This window comes from Lampris incognitus, chromosome 3 (assembly GCF_029633865.1).
Source record: "Lampris incognitus isolate fLamInc1 chromosome 3, fLamInc1.hap2, whole genome shotgun sequence".
In the NCBI taxonomy this organism is placed as follows: domain Eukaryota; kingdom Metazoa; phylum Chordata; class Actinopteri; order Lampriformes; family Lampridae; genus Lampris; species Lampris incognitus.
This window is the reverse complement of record NC_079213.1, coordinates 334,095-351,365: the sequence shown is the minus strand read 5'-3', so window position 1 is coordinate 351,365 and position 17,271 is coordinate 334,095. Positions and strand designations below refer to the sequence as shown.

Sequence of the window (17,271 nt, the reverse complement as noted above, 5' to 3'; positions counted from 1 at the left end):
AGGAGCAAAATAATCCAGTTAGTCAAGTAAATTCTTTATAACAGGCTTGTACTGTTATAGAGAATTTACTTGACTAACTGGACTTGATATAAACTGCTCTGGTAACATGTTTTGTTTGAATTGAATTGAATTGAATTGAGAGAAAGATTCAAACAGGACAGAATTGGAAAGAACGAGAAGTAACAGATGAATATATCTTATCTTTTTGCTGAACTGAGGAAGCTAGCCATCCATCATCAGCAACATCAATCCATTCGCTCCACCCACACATCTATCATCCATCCACCTATACATCTATCATCCATCCATTCATTCATCTATCATCCACCCACTCATCTATCATCCATCCACCCCCTCATCTATCATCCATACATCTATCAATCCATCCAGCCATCTATTGTCCATCCATCCATCCATCCATCCATACAGCTATCATCATCCATCCATTCATATATCATCCATCCATCCATTCATCTATCATCCATCCATCCATTCATCTATCATCCATCCATCCATCCACCATCTATCATCCATCGACCCATACATCTATCATCCATCCATCCATCCATCCATCCATCCATCCATCCATCCATCCATCCATCCATCCATCCATCTATAATTTATCCATCATTCATCTATCATCCATCCATCCATTCATCTATCATCCATCTATTCTTCTATCATCCACCCATCTATACATCTATCATCCATTCATTCATCTATCATCCATCCATACATCTATCCTGCATCCATCCATCCATCCATCTATCATCCATCCCATACACCTAGTATCCATTCATCCATATATTACATTACGTTACAGTCATTTAGCCAACGCTTTTATCCAAGGTACTTACAATGAGTGCATCATTTAGTGTAGGAAATCAGGAGAACTACTAGTCATCAGAGGTCGAGTACATCCTCTCTCTAAACAAGCATCTAAGAGCAAAACCAGCGCAAAAGTAAAAGCGCAAGAAAGATTTTTTTTCTTAAATGAGTGAATAAGTGCTAAGCGCAAGTATCAGGGTAGTAGTTCTTGAAGAGGTGAGTTTTCAACCTGCGCCGAAAGATGGGCAGCGACTCCACTGTCCTGACATCAGTCGGGAGTTCATTCCACCACTGTGGGGCCAGGAAAGAAAGGAGCCGTGATTGGTTCGATCGGCAGCAGGGGCCTCTGAGCGACAGGGCAACCAGGCATCCCAAGGCAGCAGAGGGAAGTGGTCGGGCAGGGGTGTAGGGCTTGACCATGGCCTGGAGATAGGAAGGAGCTGTTCCTTTCACTGCCCTGTAGGCTAGCATCACAGTCTTAAACTGGATGTGAGCAGCGACTGGGAGCCAATGTAGGGACATGAGAAGGGGAGTTGTGTGGGAGAACTTAGGGCGGTTGAACACCAGACGAGCTGCAGCTTTCTGAGCAAGCTCCAGAGGTCTGATGGCTGACGCTGGGGCGCCAGCAAGGAGGGAGTTGCCATAGTCCAGCCGGGAGATGACCAGAGCCTGGATGAGCACCTGTGCCATCTTGTTGGTGAGGAATGGGCGAATCCTTCTGATGTTATAGAGGAGAAATCTGCAGGAGCGAGCAACCGATGCAACGTTTGCAGCAAATGACAGTTGGTCATCCCTGATCACACCCAGATTCCTCGCAGTCCGAGTTGGCGTCACCACGGTGTTGTCAATGGTGATGGCCAGGTCTCGGTGCGGGCAACCTTTCCCCGGGAGGAACATCAGCTCTGTCTTGTCCAGATTGAACATCAGGTGTTGTGTCGCCATCCACTTCGAGATGTCAGTCAAGCACGCAGCAATGCGTGTCTCTACATGTGTATCATGTGGAACGCCTGTAGTCAGTCTGCGAGGCTCTGACACAGATCCCCTCCATGTATCAGGACAGAGGAGAGAGAGTTAGCTCTCGCAGTGTGCAGCAATTCTGTCACTGCAAGGAGAGCCGCCTCTGTCGAGTGACCCACCTTGTATCCAGATTGGTTGGGGTCCAGGAGGTTGTTCTGGTGTAGGTATAAAGAAAGTTGGTTAAAGACAGCACGTTCGAGAGTTTGGATGGAAAGGGTAGACGGGAAACCGGTCTGTAGTTTTTAAGGGTAGAAGGGAAACTGGTCTGTAGTTTTTGACGTCAGACGGGTTAAGTGATGGTTTCTTGAGAAGGGGGGGGTGACTCTAGCAGTCTTGAAGGCAGATGGAAAGCATCCTGCCTGGAGGGAGGTATTGATGAGGTGGGTTAGAAAGGGAAGGAGTTCAGGTGCTATAGAATGAAGAAGAGGGGAGGGGCCCAGGTCAAGGGAGCATGTGGTGGGGCGACTGGATGTGATGAAGTTTAGGACCTCTTCGGGGGAGAGGGGAGCGAGGTGGGATAGGGTGGGACATGGAGAGGTGAGAGAGGGTGCAGAGGGTGTGCTAGTGCAAGGAACGCTAACCGAGTGGTGAGAAAAGGAGGATCTGATGTCGTTTATCTTCCTGTCAAAGGAGTTAACAAAGTCATCAGGGACAAGGGAGGAAGGAGGAGGAGGAGGTGGGGGTTGAAGAAGTGTAGAGAAGGTTTCAAAGAGTTTCTTAGGATTAGAGGCAGAGGATAGGATTTTTAGAACAATAGAAGGCAGCTTTAGCGGCAAAAAGGGAGGAGGACAAAGTGGAAAGAAGAGCTTGGAAGTTGAGAAGGTCCTCTGGGAGTTTGCCTTTTCTCCATTTTGCTCTGCCACTCTTAGGCTCCATCTGTCAGTACATACTGAGTCAGACAGACAGCCAAGGGGCAGGTGGAGTGGACATGCAAGCCTGGAGGTGAGGGGACAGAGATTGTCCAGAGAAGAGGAGAGGGTAGGGAGAAGAAGATCAGTAGCAGTGTCAGGGGGTTGGAGAGAGAAAGATTCAGGTGTAGGGAGGATAGAGGTAAGAGAGGAAGAAAGATCAGTGGCGGAGAGAGAGCCGAGGTGTCTACAGGTGGAAACCATGTGGGAAGGGGGAGGGGCTGAGGGGGGAGAAGAGAGGGAGAGAGAGTAGGACATTAAATAGTGGTCAGAGAGCTGGAGGGGAGTAACAGAGAGTTTGGAAATAGGACAGTGTCTAGTAAAGATAAGGTCCAGCTGGTTGCTGGCCTTGTGGATAGGAGGAGAGGGTGAGAGGTGAAGTTCAAAGGAGGAGAGGAAAGAGAGAAGTGGATCTAGCTTATCAGTGTGGATGTTGAAGTCACCGAGAAGGATAAGTGCAGAGTCATCAACAGGGAAGTGCGAGACAAGTGTGTCAAGCTCCTCTAGAAACTCACCAAGGGGGCCTGGTGGGCGGTACACAACCACAATGGTGAGTTTGACTGGATAAGAGACAGTAACAGCATGAAATTCAAAAGAGGGCAGAGAAAATTGTGGAATGGAAACGAGAGTATTTCCATTTCAGGGAGATTAGCAGGCCAGTACCACCAACCCCCCTCCCAGCTCTGGGAGTGTCAGAAAAGAGTACATATCTGACGGAGCTGCGGGTGTGGTCATGTTTTCTGGCATGATCCAGGTCTCAGTTAGAGCAAGAAAGTTGAGGGAGAGCAAGGATGCGTAGCCTGAGATAAACTCAGCTTTCGGCACCATGGACTGGCAATCCCAGAGCCTTCCCGTCACCACTTGCTCAACGTGAGTGGAGAGAGTGGGATAGATGAGACTGGTACGGTCACAGCACCTAGGGGTGACCCAACATCTATGCCAGCCCCGGGAAGAGGAAAGAACAGGAATGCGAAGGAAACACAGTCTATACTAGGTACACAAAATACAGAGGACTGACTGGATCTATAAAGGGCAGTCCTTGCTTCACGAGGTCTTGGCTTGAAAAAGTCGCGTTTGCCTTCGTTCACTCTAGCCTTCATTGATCCTACACCTGTTTGCCCTCGGCTTGTTTACCTGACACTTCCAAGTAGCAGTAGTGATTTAAAGAACACTGATTGCTAATTGTCTGCCATGAGTGCAGACCACACCCTGGCCACTTAACACCCAATTGGCCAAAAAGCTAAACTGAAACTAAGCCTATCCATAGTTTTCAGTCAAAACAAAGGCAAAACAAAGTTGCAGCATGGCAGCCAACAGTGGAAACTCCATAGAGCAGCAGCACAGACCCGTCAATTTTCCAGCTGTTCCAAGCAACGACTATTTGGATCACCTTACGAAAGAAGAAAAACAAAGATATATTAACAAACTACAAGTTTTGGGCACTTGCGATTCATATACAGCACCCGCCACAGTATTTCAGTCTCTAGAAACAGTGAAGTCCCTGCCAGAGTTCCAATTTGGCGATGCTTACATATACTATCTTGTGGAGACCCCTCTCCTTACACTGCTGCCAGGATGAACACTTACAAAAGTACAGACAGTTATATGTATTTCGTTCTGGATGGGTCAATAATGCTGCCATTTGGGAAGTGTTTTGCCTGCCAGGTGGGCGTTCCAATATGAATGTGACGTCATGTGAAAACTATGGCTTGCCCAGAAACTGGTCACTTATGTAAAACCCTATCAAACCTCATACAAAACTATTAAAATTGCAAACAGCAAGTTACGAAGGAACATAGTTATAAGCTAAAAGGATAACTAAGTCGAAACAGCTAGGCAACAAGAAATATTTAAGGACAGGTGAAAAACAGCTACAGGTAGAATAAGGCAGCTACAGCTAGAATAAGATCCCACTAGTTCCCACTAGGAACCAGCAGCAGACCTGTACAGAAAAGGACTAATACTCAAGCAGCTCGAATAAGACTAATAGCAACTTATTAAGCAAGGAAGATGATACTTACTCTATTCTAGATGAACCAGCAATTCAGAATCACTCCAGAAGTTAAAATACACAGATATAGCAAAACAGCAGTCAGTTATATCAAAACAGCAGTCAGTTATAGCAAAACAGCAGTCAGATATATCAAAACAGCAGTCAGTTATAGCAAAACAGCAGTCAATTATATCAAAACAGTAGTCAGATATAGCAAAACAGCAGTCAGTTATAGCAAAATAGCAGTCAATTCTATCAAAACAGCAGTCAGGTATAGCAAAACAGCAGTCAGTTATAGCAAAACAGCAGTCAATTCTATCAAAACAGCAGACAGTTATATCAAAACAGCAGTCAGTTATATCAAAACAGCAGGCAGTTATAGCAAAAAAACAGTCAGTTACATCAAAAAGGCAGTCAGTTATATCAAAACAGCAGTCAGTTATAGCAAAACAGCAGTCAGTTATATCAAAACAGCAGTCAGATATAGCAAAACAGCAGTCAGATATAGCAAAACAGCAGTCAGTTATAGCAAAACAGCAGACAGTTATATCAAAAAAGCAGTCAGTTATAGCAAAACAGCAGTCAGTTATAGCAAAACAGCAGTCAGTTATAGCAAAACAGCAGTCAGTTATAGCAAAACAGCAGTCAGTTATATCAAAACAGCAGTCAGTTATAGCAAAACAGCAGGCAGTTACATCAAAACTGCAGGCAATTCTATCAAAACAGCAGTCAGTTATATCAAAACAGCAGTCAGTTATATCAAAACAGCAGTCAATTCTATCAAAACAGCAGTCAGTTATATCAAAACAGCAGTCAGTTATAGCAAAACAGCAGTCAGTTATGGCAAAACAGCAGTCAGTTATAGCAAAACAGCAGTCACTTATAGCAAAACAACAGTCAGTTATATCAAAACAGCAGTCAATTGAATCAAAACAGTGGTCAGTTATAGCAAAACAGCAGTCAGTTATAGCAAAACAGCAGGCAGTTATATCAAAACAGCAGTCAGTTATATCAAAACAGCAGTCAGTTATAGCAAAACAACAGTCAGTTATAGCAAAACAGCAGGCAGTTATATCAAAACAGCAGTCAGTTATAGCAAAACAGCAGGCAGTTATATCAAAACAGCAGTCAGTTATATCAAAACAGCAGTCAGTTATAGCAAAACAACAGTCAGTTATAGCAAAAAAGTCAGTTATAGCAAAACAGCAGTCAGTTATAGCAAAACAGCAGGCAGTTATAACAAAACAGCAGGCAGTTATAGCAAAACAGCAGTCAGTTATAGCAAAACAGCAGTCAGTTATAGCAAAACAGCAGTTATATAGATATATCCGTTCATCTATCATCCGTCCATCCATTCATCTATCATCCATCCATCTATCATCAATCAATCTATTCATCTATCTTCCATCCATCCATCCATATATCATCCATCCATCCATTCATATATCATCCACCCGTCCATCCATTCATTTATTGTTTGTTTGTTTTTATCGGCACAGCAACGTTTTTATAGTTTGTATGTTATAAAGTGCACTGTACTGTTTTTTACCACCTTGTGCTTTGGCAATACTGTGTAACAGAATATGGTCATGCCAATAAAGCCCTGTTGAACTGAACTGAATTGAATTGAATTGAGAGACAGAGAGAGACACACACACACACACACACACACACACACACACACACACACACACACACACTTACTTACTTACTTGCTTAAGGTTGTCCGTCGTGTCCGATGACAATCCTGCCTCTGTCACTTGTGAGTCTTCTTATGGCTGTAAAGCTCAATCCACCATCCACACTGTCTGCCACAGACAGAACAGGTGAGTCACTGACTGGGGGTGTAGGTGTACTGACTAGGGGTGTAGGTGTACTGACTGGGGGTATAGGTGTACTGACTGGGGGTGTAGGTGTACTGACTGGGAGTGTAGGTGTACTGACTGGGGGTGTAGGTGTACTGACTGGGGGTGTAGGTGTACTGACTGGGGGTGTAGGTGTGGTACTGGCTTCGTGTCTCTTCAGAAGTCTCCTGGTCCGTCGATCACCTCAGTCCTTCTTGAGGTTTTGCACCCCTTGTTGACAGAGCTGCTGCCAGATGGAGTGTTGGGCGGCAGTGTCCTCCAGCTGGCTCAGGTTCAGGCCGCACTTCTTTATGATGGTCTTCAGTTGGTCTTTGTACCGTTTTTCTGGTGCCCTGCCAAGCGGCGGCCAAGATGTAGCTGGCCATACAACACTTTATGCGGTAAGCGCTCCTTCGGCATCCTGATGACGTGACCGAGCCAGCGAAGTTGGTGCTGGGTGACGGTAGCCTCCATGCTGATGCAGTTGGTCTTGCGGAGTATTTCAGTATGGGGCACTCGGTCACACCAGGTTATCCTCAGGATGCATTGTAGGCATCTGATGTGGAAGGCCTCAAGCATCCTGAGGTGGTGGCTGCACAGGGTCCGCGCCTCACAGCTGTAGAGGAGAGTCGTGATGACAGCTGCCAAGTAGACAGATATTTTGGTGTGGAGGTTGAGGTCTTTGTTTTGAAAGACCCTTCTCCTAAGTCTGCCAAAAGAGGATGATGCTTGTTTAATCCGGTTTTGTATCTCCCTGTCGATGCTGCAGTCGTCAGAGAGGAAGCTGCCCAGGTATTTGAAGGATTCCACTGTTGCGAGTGGTTTGTCGGAGATGGTGAAGGTTGGTGAATGAGATGGAGGAGTAGATGCTCACTGGCATACTACTTCAGTCTTTGCCATGTTTATAGAGAGCCCCAGCCTACCATGCGCCCTTGCAGCAGCTGCAAGGGTAGCTTGTAGTGCCTCGGATGTGTGGGCCACAACTGCACAGTCATCTGCGTCCTGTAACTCCATGATGTGCTCACATGTCATTTTTGTGACCGCTTGGAGCCTGCGGATGTTAAATGGGTTTCCATCTAGTCTGAAGTCCACAGTAACCCCACTGTCCTTCCTGATTTCCTCGTGGAGCAGCAATGTCACACACAGGAGGAAGATGTGTGGAAGAGAACTGGAGCAAGGATGCACCCCTGACGTACCCCGGTGCACACCCTGAAGGGCTCAGATTCCTGGCCTCCAATGGTCACACGTGCCATCATCCCCACATGAAATCTTTGAAGGATGTTGACAAACTTTCGTGGGCAGCCAAACTTTAGGAGGATGTTCCATAGGATGTCCCTGCTGACTGTGTGGAAAGCCTTTGACAGGTCGATGAAGGCTATGAAGAGGTTCTGATGTTGCTCCCTACACTTCTCCTGGAGGTGCCGTGCTGTGAACACCATGTCCACAGTACTCCTATTCCTCCTGAACCCACACTGTGACTCAGGCAACAGCTCCTCTGAGATGTGTTTTACCAGCCTGTGTAACATGAGTTTGGCCAGGACTCTTCCAGCAACAGCCAGTAGTGAAATGCCCCGGCTATTGCCACAGAGGGACTTGTCTCCTTTGCCTTTATATATGGAGATGATGTTAGCATCCCTCCACTGCCGAGGGACAGTTTCATTCTTCCATACATGTGAGATGAACAGGAGAAGTGCACGGGTGCAGAGGTAGCCTCCCTGTTTAAAAACCTCTGCAGGGATACTGTCAGGGCCAGGGGTCTTGTTATTTTTCAGCGACCTAACTGCACAATGAACCTCTTCAAAGCTTGGTAGAAGGTCAAGGTCTTGGATAGTGGGGCGGGCAGGTAGTTCATCCAAGATTGAGGGGTCTGTTGGGGCAGGCTGGTTCAAAAGAGTCTCAAAATGTTCCGCCCATCTTTTTGTAATGGGCAGAACACACACACACACAGAGCGAGAGAGAGCGGGAGAGACATGACTAATTGACTGATGGACTGACTAATGTGTACCATCTTTTTTCTTCTTAGAAACCCACAGTGTCGGTCATATGGAAGATGACATCTGGTTACTAGGCAACATCAACCAGACAGGGTATTTCCGGGTCAACTATGACCTTCAGAACTGGAAACTGTTGATTCAACAACTGCACAACAACCCTGAGGTATCTGTCTGTCTGTTTTCCTACCTATCTGTCCCTCTTTCTTTTTCTGTGTGTCTGTCCAAGTGTGTTAAGTGTGGTGAGGTTATAACCTGCACCACCTCTGTCTGTCTGTCTGTCTGTCTGTCTGTCTGTCTGTCTGTCTGTCTGTCTGTCTGTCTGTCTGTCTGTCTGTCTCTCTCTGTCTCTGTCCCTCTGTCCTTCTGTCTCTCTGTTGCTCAATTCAATTCAATTCAATTCAATTCAATATGTGCTTTATTGGCATGACATACGTTTGTGTACATATTGCCAAAGCATGTAAAACAACAACACAACACAACAATGATTATAATAATAACAGCAGCAACAACAATGATTATGATATCAAACAACAACAGTAGCAATAGGTGCCGTCCCCTACTGTCTCTCAGGTTGTGGCAAGATAATATAAATCTTGCTGCAATGCTCGCCGCAGCCCCCCTCCCAGGACCACCCGCAGCTTATCTGCGTCCTCCATGTCCTGCTACTCTGGAGTCACATGTTCCAGCTCCTGGACAAAAGCCTGGCGCTGTTTTTCACATGTGTCACATTTAAGGAGGAAGTGCCCCTCTGTCTCCACCTCATCTGTCATGCACTGACCACATGTTCGATGCTCTTTTGGAACCATGTCTTTTTGTGTCTCCCCTTTTCAATGGCTAGACTGTGGTCACTGAGCCTGTATTTGGTGAGGGTCTGTCGCTGCTTCCTGTCTCTGACAATTAAGAGGTGTTCTTCCAAATCATAGTTTGTTTTTAGGGCCCGATAGACTTCTAGTTTGTTTTCAGTTTTGATTTCAGCGTTCCAATGTTTCAGATAATTGTTCTTGCTTTGTTTTATAGTCTGATTTATCCTCATGTTGGTTTGTTTTATAGCCTGATTTATTCTCATGTTGGTTTGTTTTATAGCTGATTTATCCTCATGGTGGTTTGTTTTATAGTCTGATTTATCCTCATGTTTGTTTGTTTTATAGTCTGATTTATCCTCATGTTGGTTTGTTTTATAGCTGATTTATCCTCATGTTTGTTTGTTTTATAGCTGATTTATCCTCATGTTTGTTTGTTTTATAGTCTGATTTATCCTCATGTTGGTTTGGAATGCAGTGCTGGCCTGAGGTTGGTTGGTCTTAGTATTTGTTAAAGGGTTAGTGAGTCTCAGAGCCAGCTGCTTCAGGGGACTCTTTTCGGGGTTCAGTTCTTGGGTTTTCAGAGCTTTAAAGTACAATGTATTTGTTGGGCTTGTATTTAAGTGCATCCAGAAATTTAGAGATCTTTTCTGTACATTTATCAATAATGGAAACCGGCCTAATTCTGCCCTACATGCGTTGTTTGGTGTTTTCCTTTATATTTTCAGAATCATTCTAGAGAATTCAGCATGTAGGGTTTCTGCTGGATGCTTGTCCCATCTAGTGTAGCTGGAAAGACTGAGTGGACCCCATACCTCACTTCCATATAGTGCAATGGGCAGAATTACACTATCAAACAGTTTGCACCAGATGGAGATTGGTATATCGATGTTAAAGAATTTATTTCTAATTGCATATAGAGCTCTGCCAGCTTTTTGTTTTAGGTTATTCACTGCCCTACTGAAACTCCCTGATGCTGTAATAATTAGACCCAGGTAAGTATACTGCATCGTATGCTCTAAGGTGGTGCTAGCTAGAGTTAACTGAAATCTATTTTCCTGACATCTGGGCTTCTTCTGGAAGATCATTACTTTGGTCTTTTTTGGATTCATTGCTAGGGCCCAGTGCTGGCAATAGTTCTCAAGCAGGTCTAGTAGTTGTTGTAGCCCACCTGCGGTTGGTGACAACAAAACTAGATCATCTGCATAAAGCAAAAATTTTACTTCCATGTCATACAGGGGGAGACCTGGGGTTGCAGACTGTTCCAGCTGCACCGCCAGTTCATTAATATATATGTTAAACAGTGTCGGGCTAAGTCCACAGCCCTGTCTCACCCCTCTATTCTGACTGAAGAACTCAGTGTGTTTGTCTCCAATCTTAACTGCACATTTGTTGTCCGAATACATTGACTTTATTATGTCATACACTCTACCCCCTACACCACTTTGTAAAAGTTTATAGTATAGTCCTTCATGCCAAATAGAGTCGAAAGCTTTTTTGAAGTCAATAAAACAAGCAAATATTTTTCCATTTTTGGTTTGATTCACATTTTCATTTATGAGGGTGTGTAGGGTGTAAATATGGTCCGTAGTCCGGTGATTTGGGAGGAAACCGGTTTGACCTTTGCTCAGGACATTGTGTTCGTTAAGGAGAGTTAGAATTTGATTGTTCAAAATGCTATTAAACACCTTCCCTAGACTACTGCTCACACAAATGCCTCTGAAATTATTAGGATCCAATTTGTCTCCATTTTTATGAATAGGAGTTATAAGCCCTTTGCTCCAGATGTCAGGAAGATATCCCGAACTTAGAACGATGTTGAACAATTTGAGTACTGCCCTTTGCAGCTCAGGTGTGCTGTTATTAAGCATCTCGCTTCTTATACTGTCAAGGCCACAAGCTTTATTGGGTTTTAAGGATTTGAGCTTCTGTGCCAATTCTTCTTGTGTTATTGGAAAATCCAGTGGGTTTTGGTTGTCTTTTATAGTGCATTCGAGCAACTGTAATTTTTGTTTGATCAGATTGTAATTGGAATTTGAGTGTTCTTGTTGGATTTCCCGAATAGATATGTTCAAAAGGATTTTTCCAAATTTCTCCATTTTGGATAGGCAGGTCTTGTCGTTTTGTAGCACTCAAATTATTCCACATTTCCCAGTATTGGTTTTGATTCAGGGAATGTTCTATTTCCTCTAGGGTTCTATCTACATGGCTTTGTTTGTTCATTCTTAATGTGTGTTTATATTGTTTTAATGTTTCGCTATATTTCTTTCTTATATCCATATCCTGAGGTTGGTAGTGTTTCTGGTTTGACAATTTACGCAGTTCTTTTCTTATATTTTTACAATTGTTGTCAAACCATTTTTCATTTTTAGGTTGTTTCTTTTTTCTGTTGTTGGTCCTTGGTAGGGCCATGTTTGCTGCCGTCTGAAAGATATAATTGATTTCATTGACAGCTTGGTTGGTACTGTCCTTATTAGTTTCAAATGGTTTGTTAATGAAGTTAGTAATCATATTAAGTAATTTGGAGGAATTCAGGATATTGATAAATTTTTCTGCACTGTCTGGAGCCCATCTGCAGGTCTTATTAATTTTGAACAGCTTGCTGGGCTCCTCTATAGGCATTTGAGTCAGGTTAATAGTTTTGAAGAAAATCATAATTTGGTTATGGTCAGAAAGAGGAGTTTGTTGTCTGACGGTGAATGCGTTGAAGGAGGTGGGGTCCATGTCAGTTATTGCATAGTCAACTACACTAGCTCCAAGACCTGAACAACATGTGAACCTTCCCAGAGAGTCTCCTCTGATCCTACCATTAAGCATGTACAGGCAAGAGGCGTGACAGAGGTGCACTAGCTCCTTACCAGCCTTGTTCACAGTACGGTCGAGGGAGCTCCTTTTAATGAGGGTTGGTGAGAGGTACAGGGAATGTTGACCAAACACATGTCTGGTACCCTGAGGGTCAATGGTACACTTATTGAACCTGTTCTTGTGTTAAAATCTCCGCACAGCAGCACATTTCCCTGGGCCTGGAAAAGGCTTACCTCTTCATGGAGGTTACTCAGGAGATCCTCATCATGATATGGAGAGTCAGTTGGGGGAGAATATAGAGCACAGAGACAGATATCTTCGTTTGATATGCCAATTATATTGCTGAGTTTTAGCCAGCAGTGGGATGTTCCAATTTTAATTTTTGAAATGTTGTTGGCTCAATATCTGTTGTGGTTACACCGCCCCGAGCTGCCTCCCCGGCACGTTCAAGCCACTCCCCCAGCTCGGACATGCCAGAAATATCCGAGCGCTCGGCTCACACTCGGCTCACGCTCACCACTTTGTGAACAACTGCGTGAGCAAATAGTCCAACAGTTTAAGAACAACGTTTCTCAACATACAATAGCAAGGAATTTAGGGATTTCATCATCTCCAGTCCATAATATCATCAAAAGATTCAGAGAATCCAAAGAAATCTCTGCACGTAAGCGGCAAGGCCGAAAAACCAACAGTGAATGCCCTTGACCTTCGACCCCTCAGGCGGCACTGCATTAAAAACCAACATCATTGTGTAAAGGATATTACCAGGTGGGCTCAGGAACACTTGGGAAAACCATCGTCAGTGAACACAGTTGGTCGCCTCATCTACAAGTGCAAGTTAAAACTCTACCATGCAAAGCCAAAGCCAGATATCAACACCACCCAGAAACGCCGCCGGCTTCTCTGGACCCGAGCTCATCTGAGATGGACTGACGCAAAGTGGACAAGTGTGCTGTGGTCTGACGAGTCCACATTTCACATTGTTTTTGGAAATCATGGACGTCGTGTCCTCCGGGCTAAAGAGGAAAAGGACCATCCAGATTGTTATCAGCGCAAAGTCCAAAAGCCAGCATCTGTGATGGTATGGGGGGTGTTAGTGCCCATGGCATCATGGGTATCTTGCACATCTGTGAAGGCCCCATTAATGCTGAAAGGTACATACAGGTTTTGGAGCAACATATGCTGCCATCCAAGCGACGTCTTTTTCAGGGACGTCCCTGCTTATTTCAGCAAGACAATGCCAAGCCACATTCTGCACGTGTCCAACCAGCGGGGCTTCGTAGTAAAAGAGTGCGGGTACTGGACTGGCCTGCCTGCAGTCCAGACCTGTCTCCCATTGAACATGTGTGGCGCATTATGAAGCGCAAAATACGACAACGGAGACCCCGGACTGTTGAGCAACTGAAGTCGTACATCAAGCAAGAATGGGGAAGAATTCCACCTACAAAGCTTTAACAATTAGTGTCCTCGGTTCCCAAACACTTATTGAGTGTTGTTAAAAGGAAAGGTGGTGTAACACAGTGGTGAACATGCCCCTGCCCCAGCTTCTTTGGAACGTGTTGCAGGCATCAAATTCAAAATGAGTGAATATTTGCAAAACAACAATAAAGTTTATCAGTTTGAACATTAAATATCTTGTCTTTGTAGTGTATTCAGCTGAATATAGGTGGAAAAGGATTTGCAAATCATTGTATTCTGTTTTTATTTACATTTTACACAACGCCCCAACTTCATTGGAATTGGGGTTTGTAGAAGAAGGTTTTGTAGAGTTGCTGGTGTGGTGTGTGTGTATATAAGGAGGTTTTGTGTAGGGTTACTGGTTTTTTTTGTGTGTATATTAAGAGGTTTTAAGTGGTTTTGTGTGTGTGTGTGTGTGTGTGTGTGTGTGTTTGCTGGTCGGCGTGCTAAATGCCGGTATGGAGTTTACCAAACTCAGCAGAGAACATGGCTTTAAAGTGTCACCTAGTTTGCCTTGTTGGGTGGAGGACTGTTCTTTGGCAGTCGGAGACGTTGTGGGTAACAGCAGCGTTAGATCTGCTGCTAGGGGGCGCTGCAGTGATTTTTGTCGAAATAGTAGCCAAAGCAAAAAAAGTGGTTGAAGCAACGTTGTTGTTAATGACAGTTTGGTGTCGGTGTCACCGCTCACAACACCATCACACAAGTCACCATTTCAAACATTCCACCATTTATTTGCCATGATGCTCTGACAAGAGAGCTGTGGGGATGTGGAAAAGTAGTTCCACCCATCAGGAAACTGTCATCTGGCTGCAGGACGACGCTGGTGCGACATGTAGTTTCACACAGGCGACAGGTTCAAATGATCTGGAATAAAAAAGACGAAGAACTGGGTGTAGCTTTTAGGGTGGAGGTGGATTATTTAGATCATGTGGTTTTTGTAAACTCTGGGACCTTGATGTGTTTTGGCTGTGGAGGAGAGGCTCATCTGGTTCAGACCAGGCCTGAGAACCACTCCTCTGAGGACAAATCATAGAGGGAAGGAGAGAGAGGACACAAACAGAGTGAAACCAGGCAGAGCAGTGAAGAGACAACAGAAAACAAACGGTAAAACCAGGCAGAATAGTGAAGAGACAACAGAAAAGGGACAGAGTAAAACCAGGCAGAACAGTGAAGAGACAACAGAAAAAAAGAGTAAAACCAGGCAGAACAGCGAAGAGACAACAGAAAAAAAGAGTACAGTCAGGCAGAACAGAGAAGAGAGAACTGAAAAGGGACAGAGTAAAACCAGGAAGAACAGCGAAGAGACAACAGAAAACAAACATAGGAAAACCAGGAAGAACAACCTAGAGACAACAGAAAACAGAGTAAAACCAGGCAAAACACTGAAGAGACAACAGAAAACAAACAGTAAAACCAGGCAGAACAGCGAAGAGACAACAGAAAACAGAGTAAAACCAGGCAGAACAGCGAAGAGACAACAGAACAGTGACAGAGTAAAACCATACAGAACAGAGAGAACAGAAAAGGGACAGAGTAAAACCAGGCAGAACAGCAAAGAGACAACAGAAAACAAACAGTAAAACCAGGCAGAACAGCGAAGAAACAACAGAAAACAAACGGAGTAAAACCATGCAGAACAGAGGAGAACAGAAAAGGGACAGAGTAACACCAGGCAGAATAGCAAAGATACAACAGAAAACAAACAGAGTAAAACCAACCAGAACAGGGAAGAGACAACAGAAAGGGGTAGAGTAAAACCAGGAAGAAAAACCTAGAGACAACAGAAAACAGAGTAAAACCAGGAAGAACAGCCCAGAGACAACAGAAAACAGAGTAAAACCAGGCAGAACAGCCCAGAGACAACAGAAAACAGGGTAAAACCAGGCAGAACAGCCCAGAGACAACAGAAAACAGGGTAAAACCAGGCAGAACAGCTCAGAGACAACAGAAAACAGGGTAAAACCAGGAAGAACAGCTCAGAGACAACAGAAAACAGAGCAAACCAGGAAGAACAGCCCAGAGACAACAGAAAACAGAGTAAAACCAGGCAGAACAGCAAAGAGAGAACAGAAAAGGGACAGAGTAAAACCAGGCAGAACAGAGAAGAGACAACAGAAAACAGACAGAGTAAAACCAGGCAAAACACTGAAGAGACTACAGAAAACATACAGAGTAAAACCAGGCAGAACAGCGAAGAGACAACAGAAAACAAACAGAGTAAAACCAGGCAGAACACCGAAGAGACAACAGAAAAGGGACAGAGTAAAACCAGGCAGAACAGCAAAGAGACAACAGAAAACAAACAGAGTAAAACCAGGCAGAACAGCGTAGAGACTACAGAAAACAAACAGAGTAAAAACCAGGCAGAACAGAGAAGACACATCAGAAAAGGGATAGAGTAAAACCACGCAGAAGAGAGAACAGAAAAGGGACAGAGTAAAACCAGGCAGAACAGTGAAGAGACAACAGAAAAAGGACAGAATAAAACCAGGCAGAACAGTGAAGAGACAACAGAAAACAAACAGTAAAACCAGGCAAAACACTGAAGAGACAACAGAAAACAAACAGAGTAAAACCAGGCAGAACAGTGAAGAGACAACAGAAAACAAACAGAGTAAAACCAGGCAGAACAGAGAAGAGACAACAGAAAAGGGACAGAGCAAAACCAGGCAGAACAGTGAAGAGACAACAGAAAAGGGACAGAGTAAAACCAGGCAGAACAGTGAAGAGACAACAGAAAACAAACGGAGTAAAACCAGGCAGAGCAGTGAAGAGACAACGGAAAACAAACAGTAAAACCAGGCAGAACAGTGAAGAGACATCAGAAAAGGGACAGAATAAAACCAGGCAGAACAGTGAAGAGACAACAGAAAACAGACAGAGTAAAACCAGGCAAAACACTGAAGAGACAACAGAAAACAAACAGAGTAAAACCAGGCAGAACAGCAAAGAGACAACAGAAAACAAACAGAGTAAAACCAGGCAGAACACCGAAGAGACAACAGAAAAGGGACAGAGTAAAACCAGGCAGAAGAGTGAAGAGACAACAGAAAAGGGACAGAGTAAAACCAGGCAGAACAGCAAAGAGACAACAGAGAACAAACAGTAAAACCAGGCAGAACAGTGAAGAGACTACAGAAAACAAGCAGAGTAAAACCAGGCAGAACAGCGAAGAGACAACAGAAAACAGAGTAAAACCAGGCAGAACAGTGAAGAGACAACAGAAAACAAACAGTAAAACCAGGCAGAACAGCAAAGAGACAACAGAAAACAGACAGAGTAAAACCAGGCAAAACACTGAAGAGACAACAGAAAACAAACAGAGTAAAACCAGGCAGAACAGTGAAGAGACAACAGAAAACAAACAGAGTAAAACCAGGCAGAACAGAGAAGAGACAACAGAGAAGGGACAGAGCAAAACCAGGCAGAACAGTGAAGAGACAACAGAAAAGGGACAGAGTAAAACCAGGCAGAACAGTGAAGAGACAACAGAAAACAAACAGAGTAAAACCAGGCAGAACACCGAAGAGACAACAGAAAAGGGACAGAGTAAAACCAGGCAGAAGAGTGAAGAGACAACAGAAAAGGGACAGAGTAAAACCAGGCAGAACAGCAAAGAGACAA

At 44.3% G+C, this 17,271-nt stretch overlaps 1 protein-coding gene across 1 annotated transcript in view; it reads left to right on the top strand.

Moving 5' to 3' along the window:
* LOC130110470 (thyrotropin-releasing hormone-degrading ectoenzyme-like) overlaps nucleotides 1-17,271 on the top strand; it is a 373,072-nt gene that overhangs the window by 250,458 nt on the left and 105,343 nt on the right. The window contains exon 12 of the mRNA XM_056277578.1: nucleotides 8,614-8,747. Within this exon, the coding sequence (XP_056133553.1) occupies nucleotides 8,614-8,747 (134 nt within the window). The remainder of the gene's footprint in view (nucleotides 1-8,613; nucleotides 8,748-17,271) is intronic.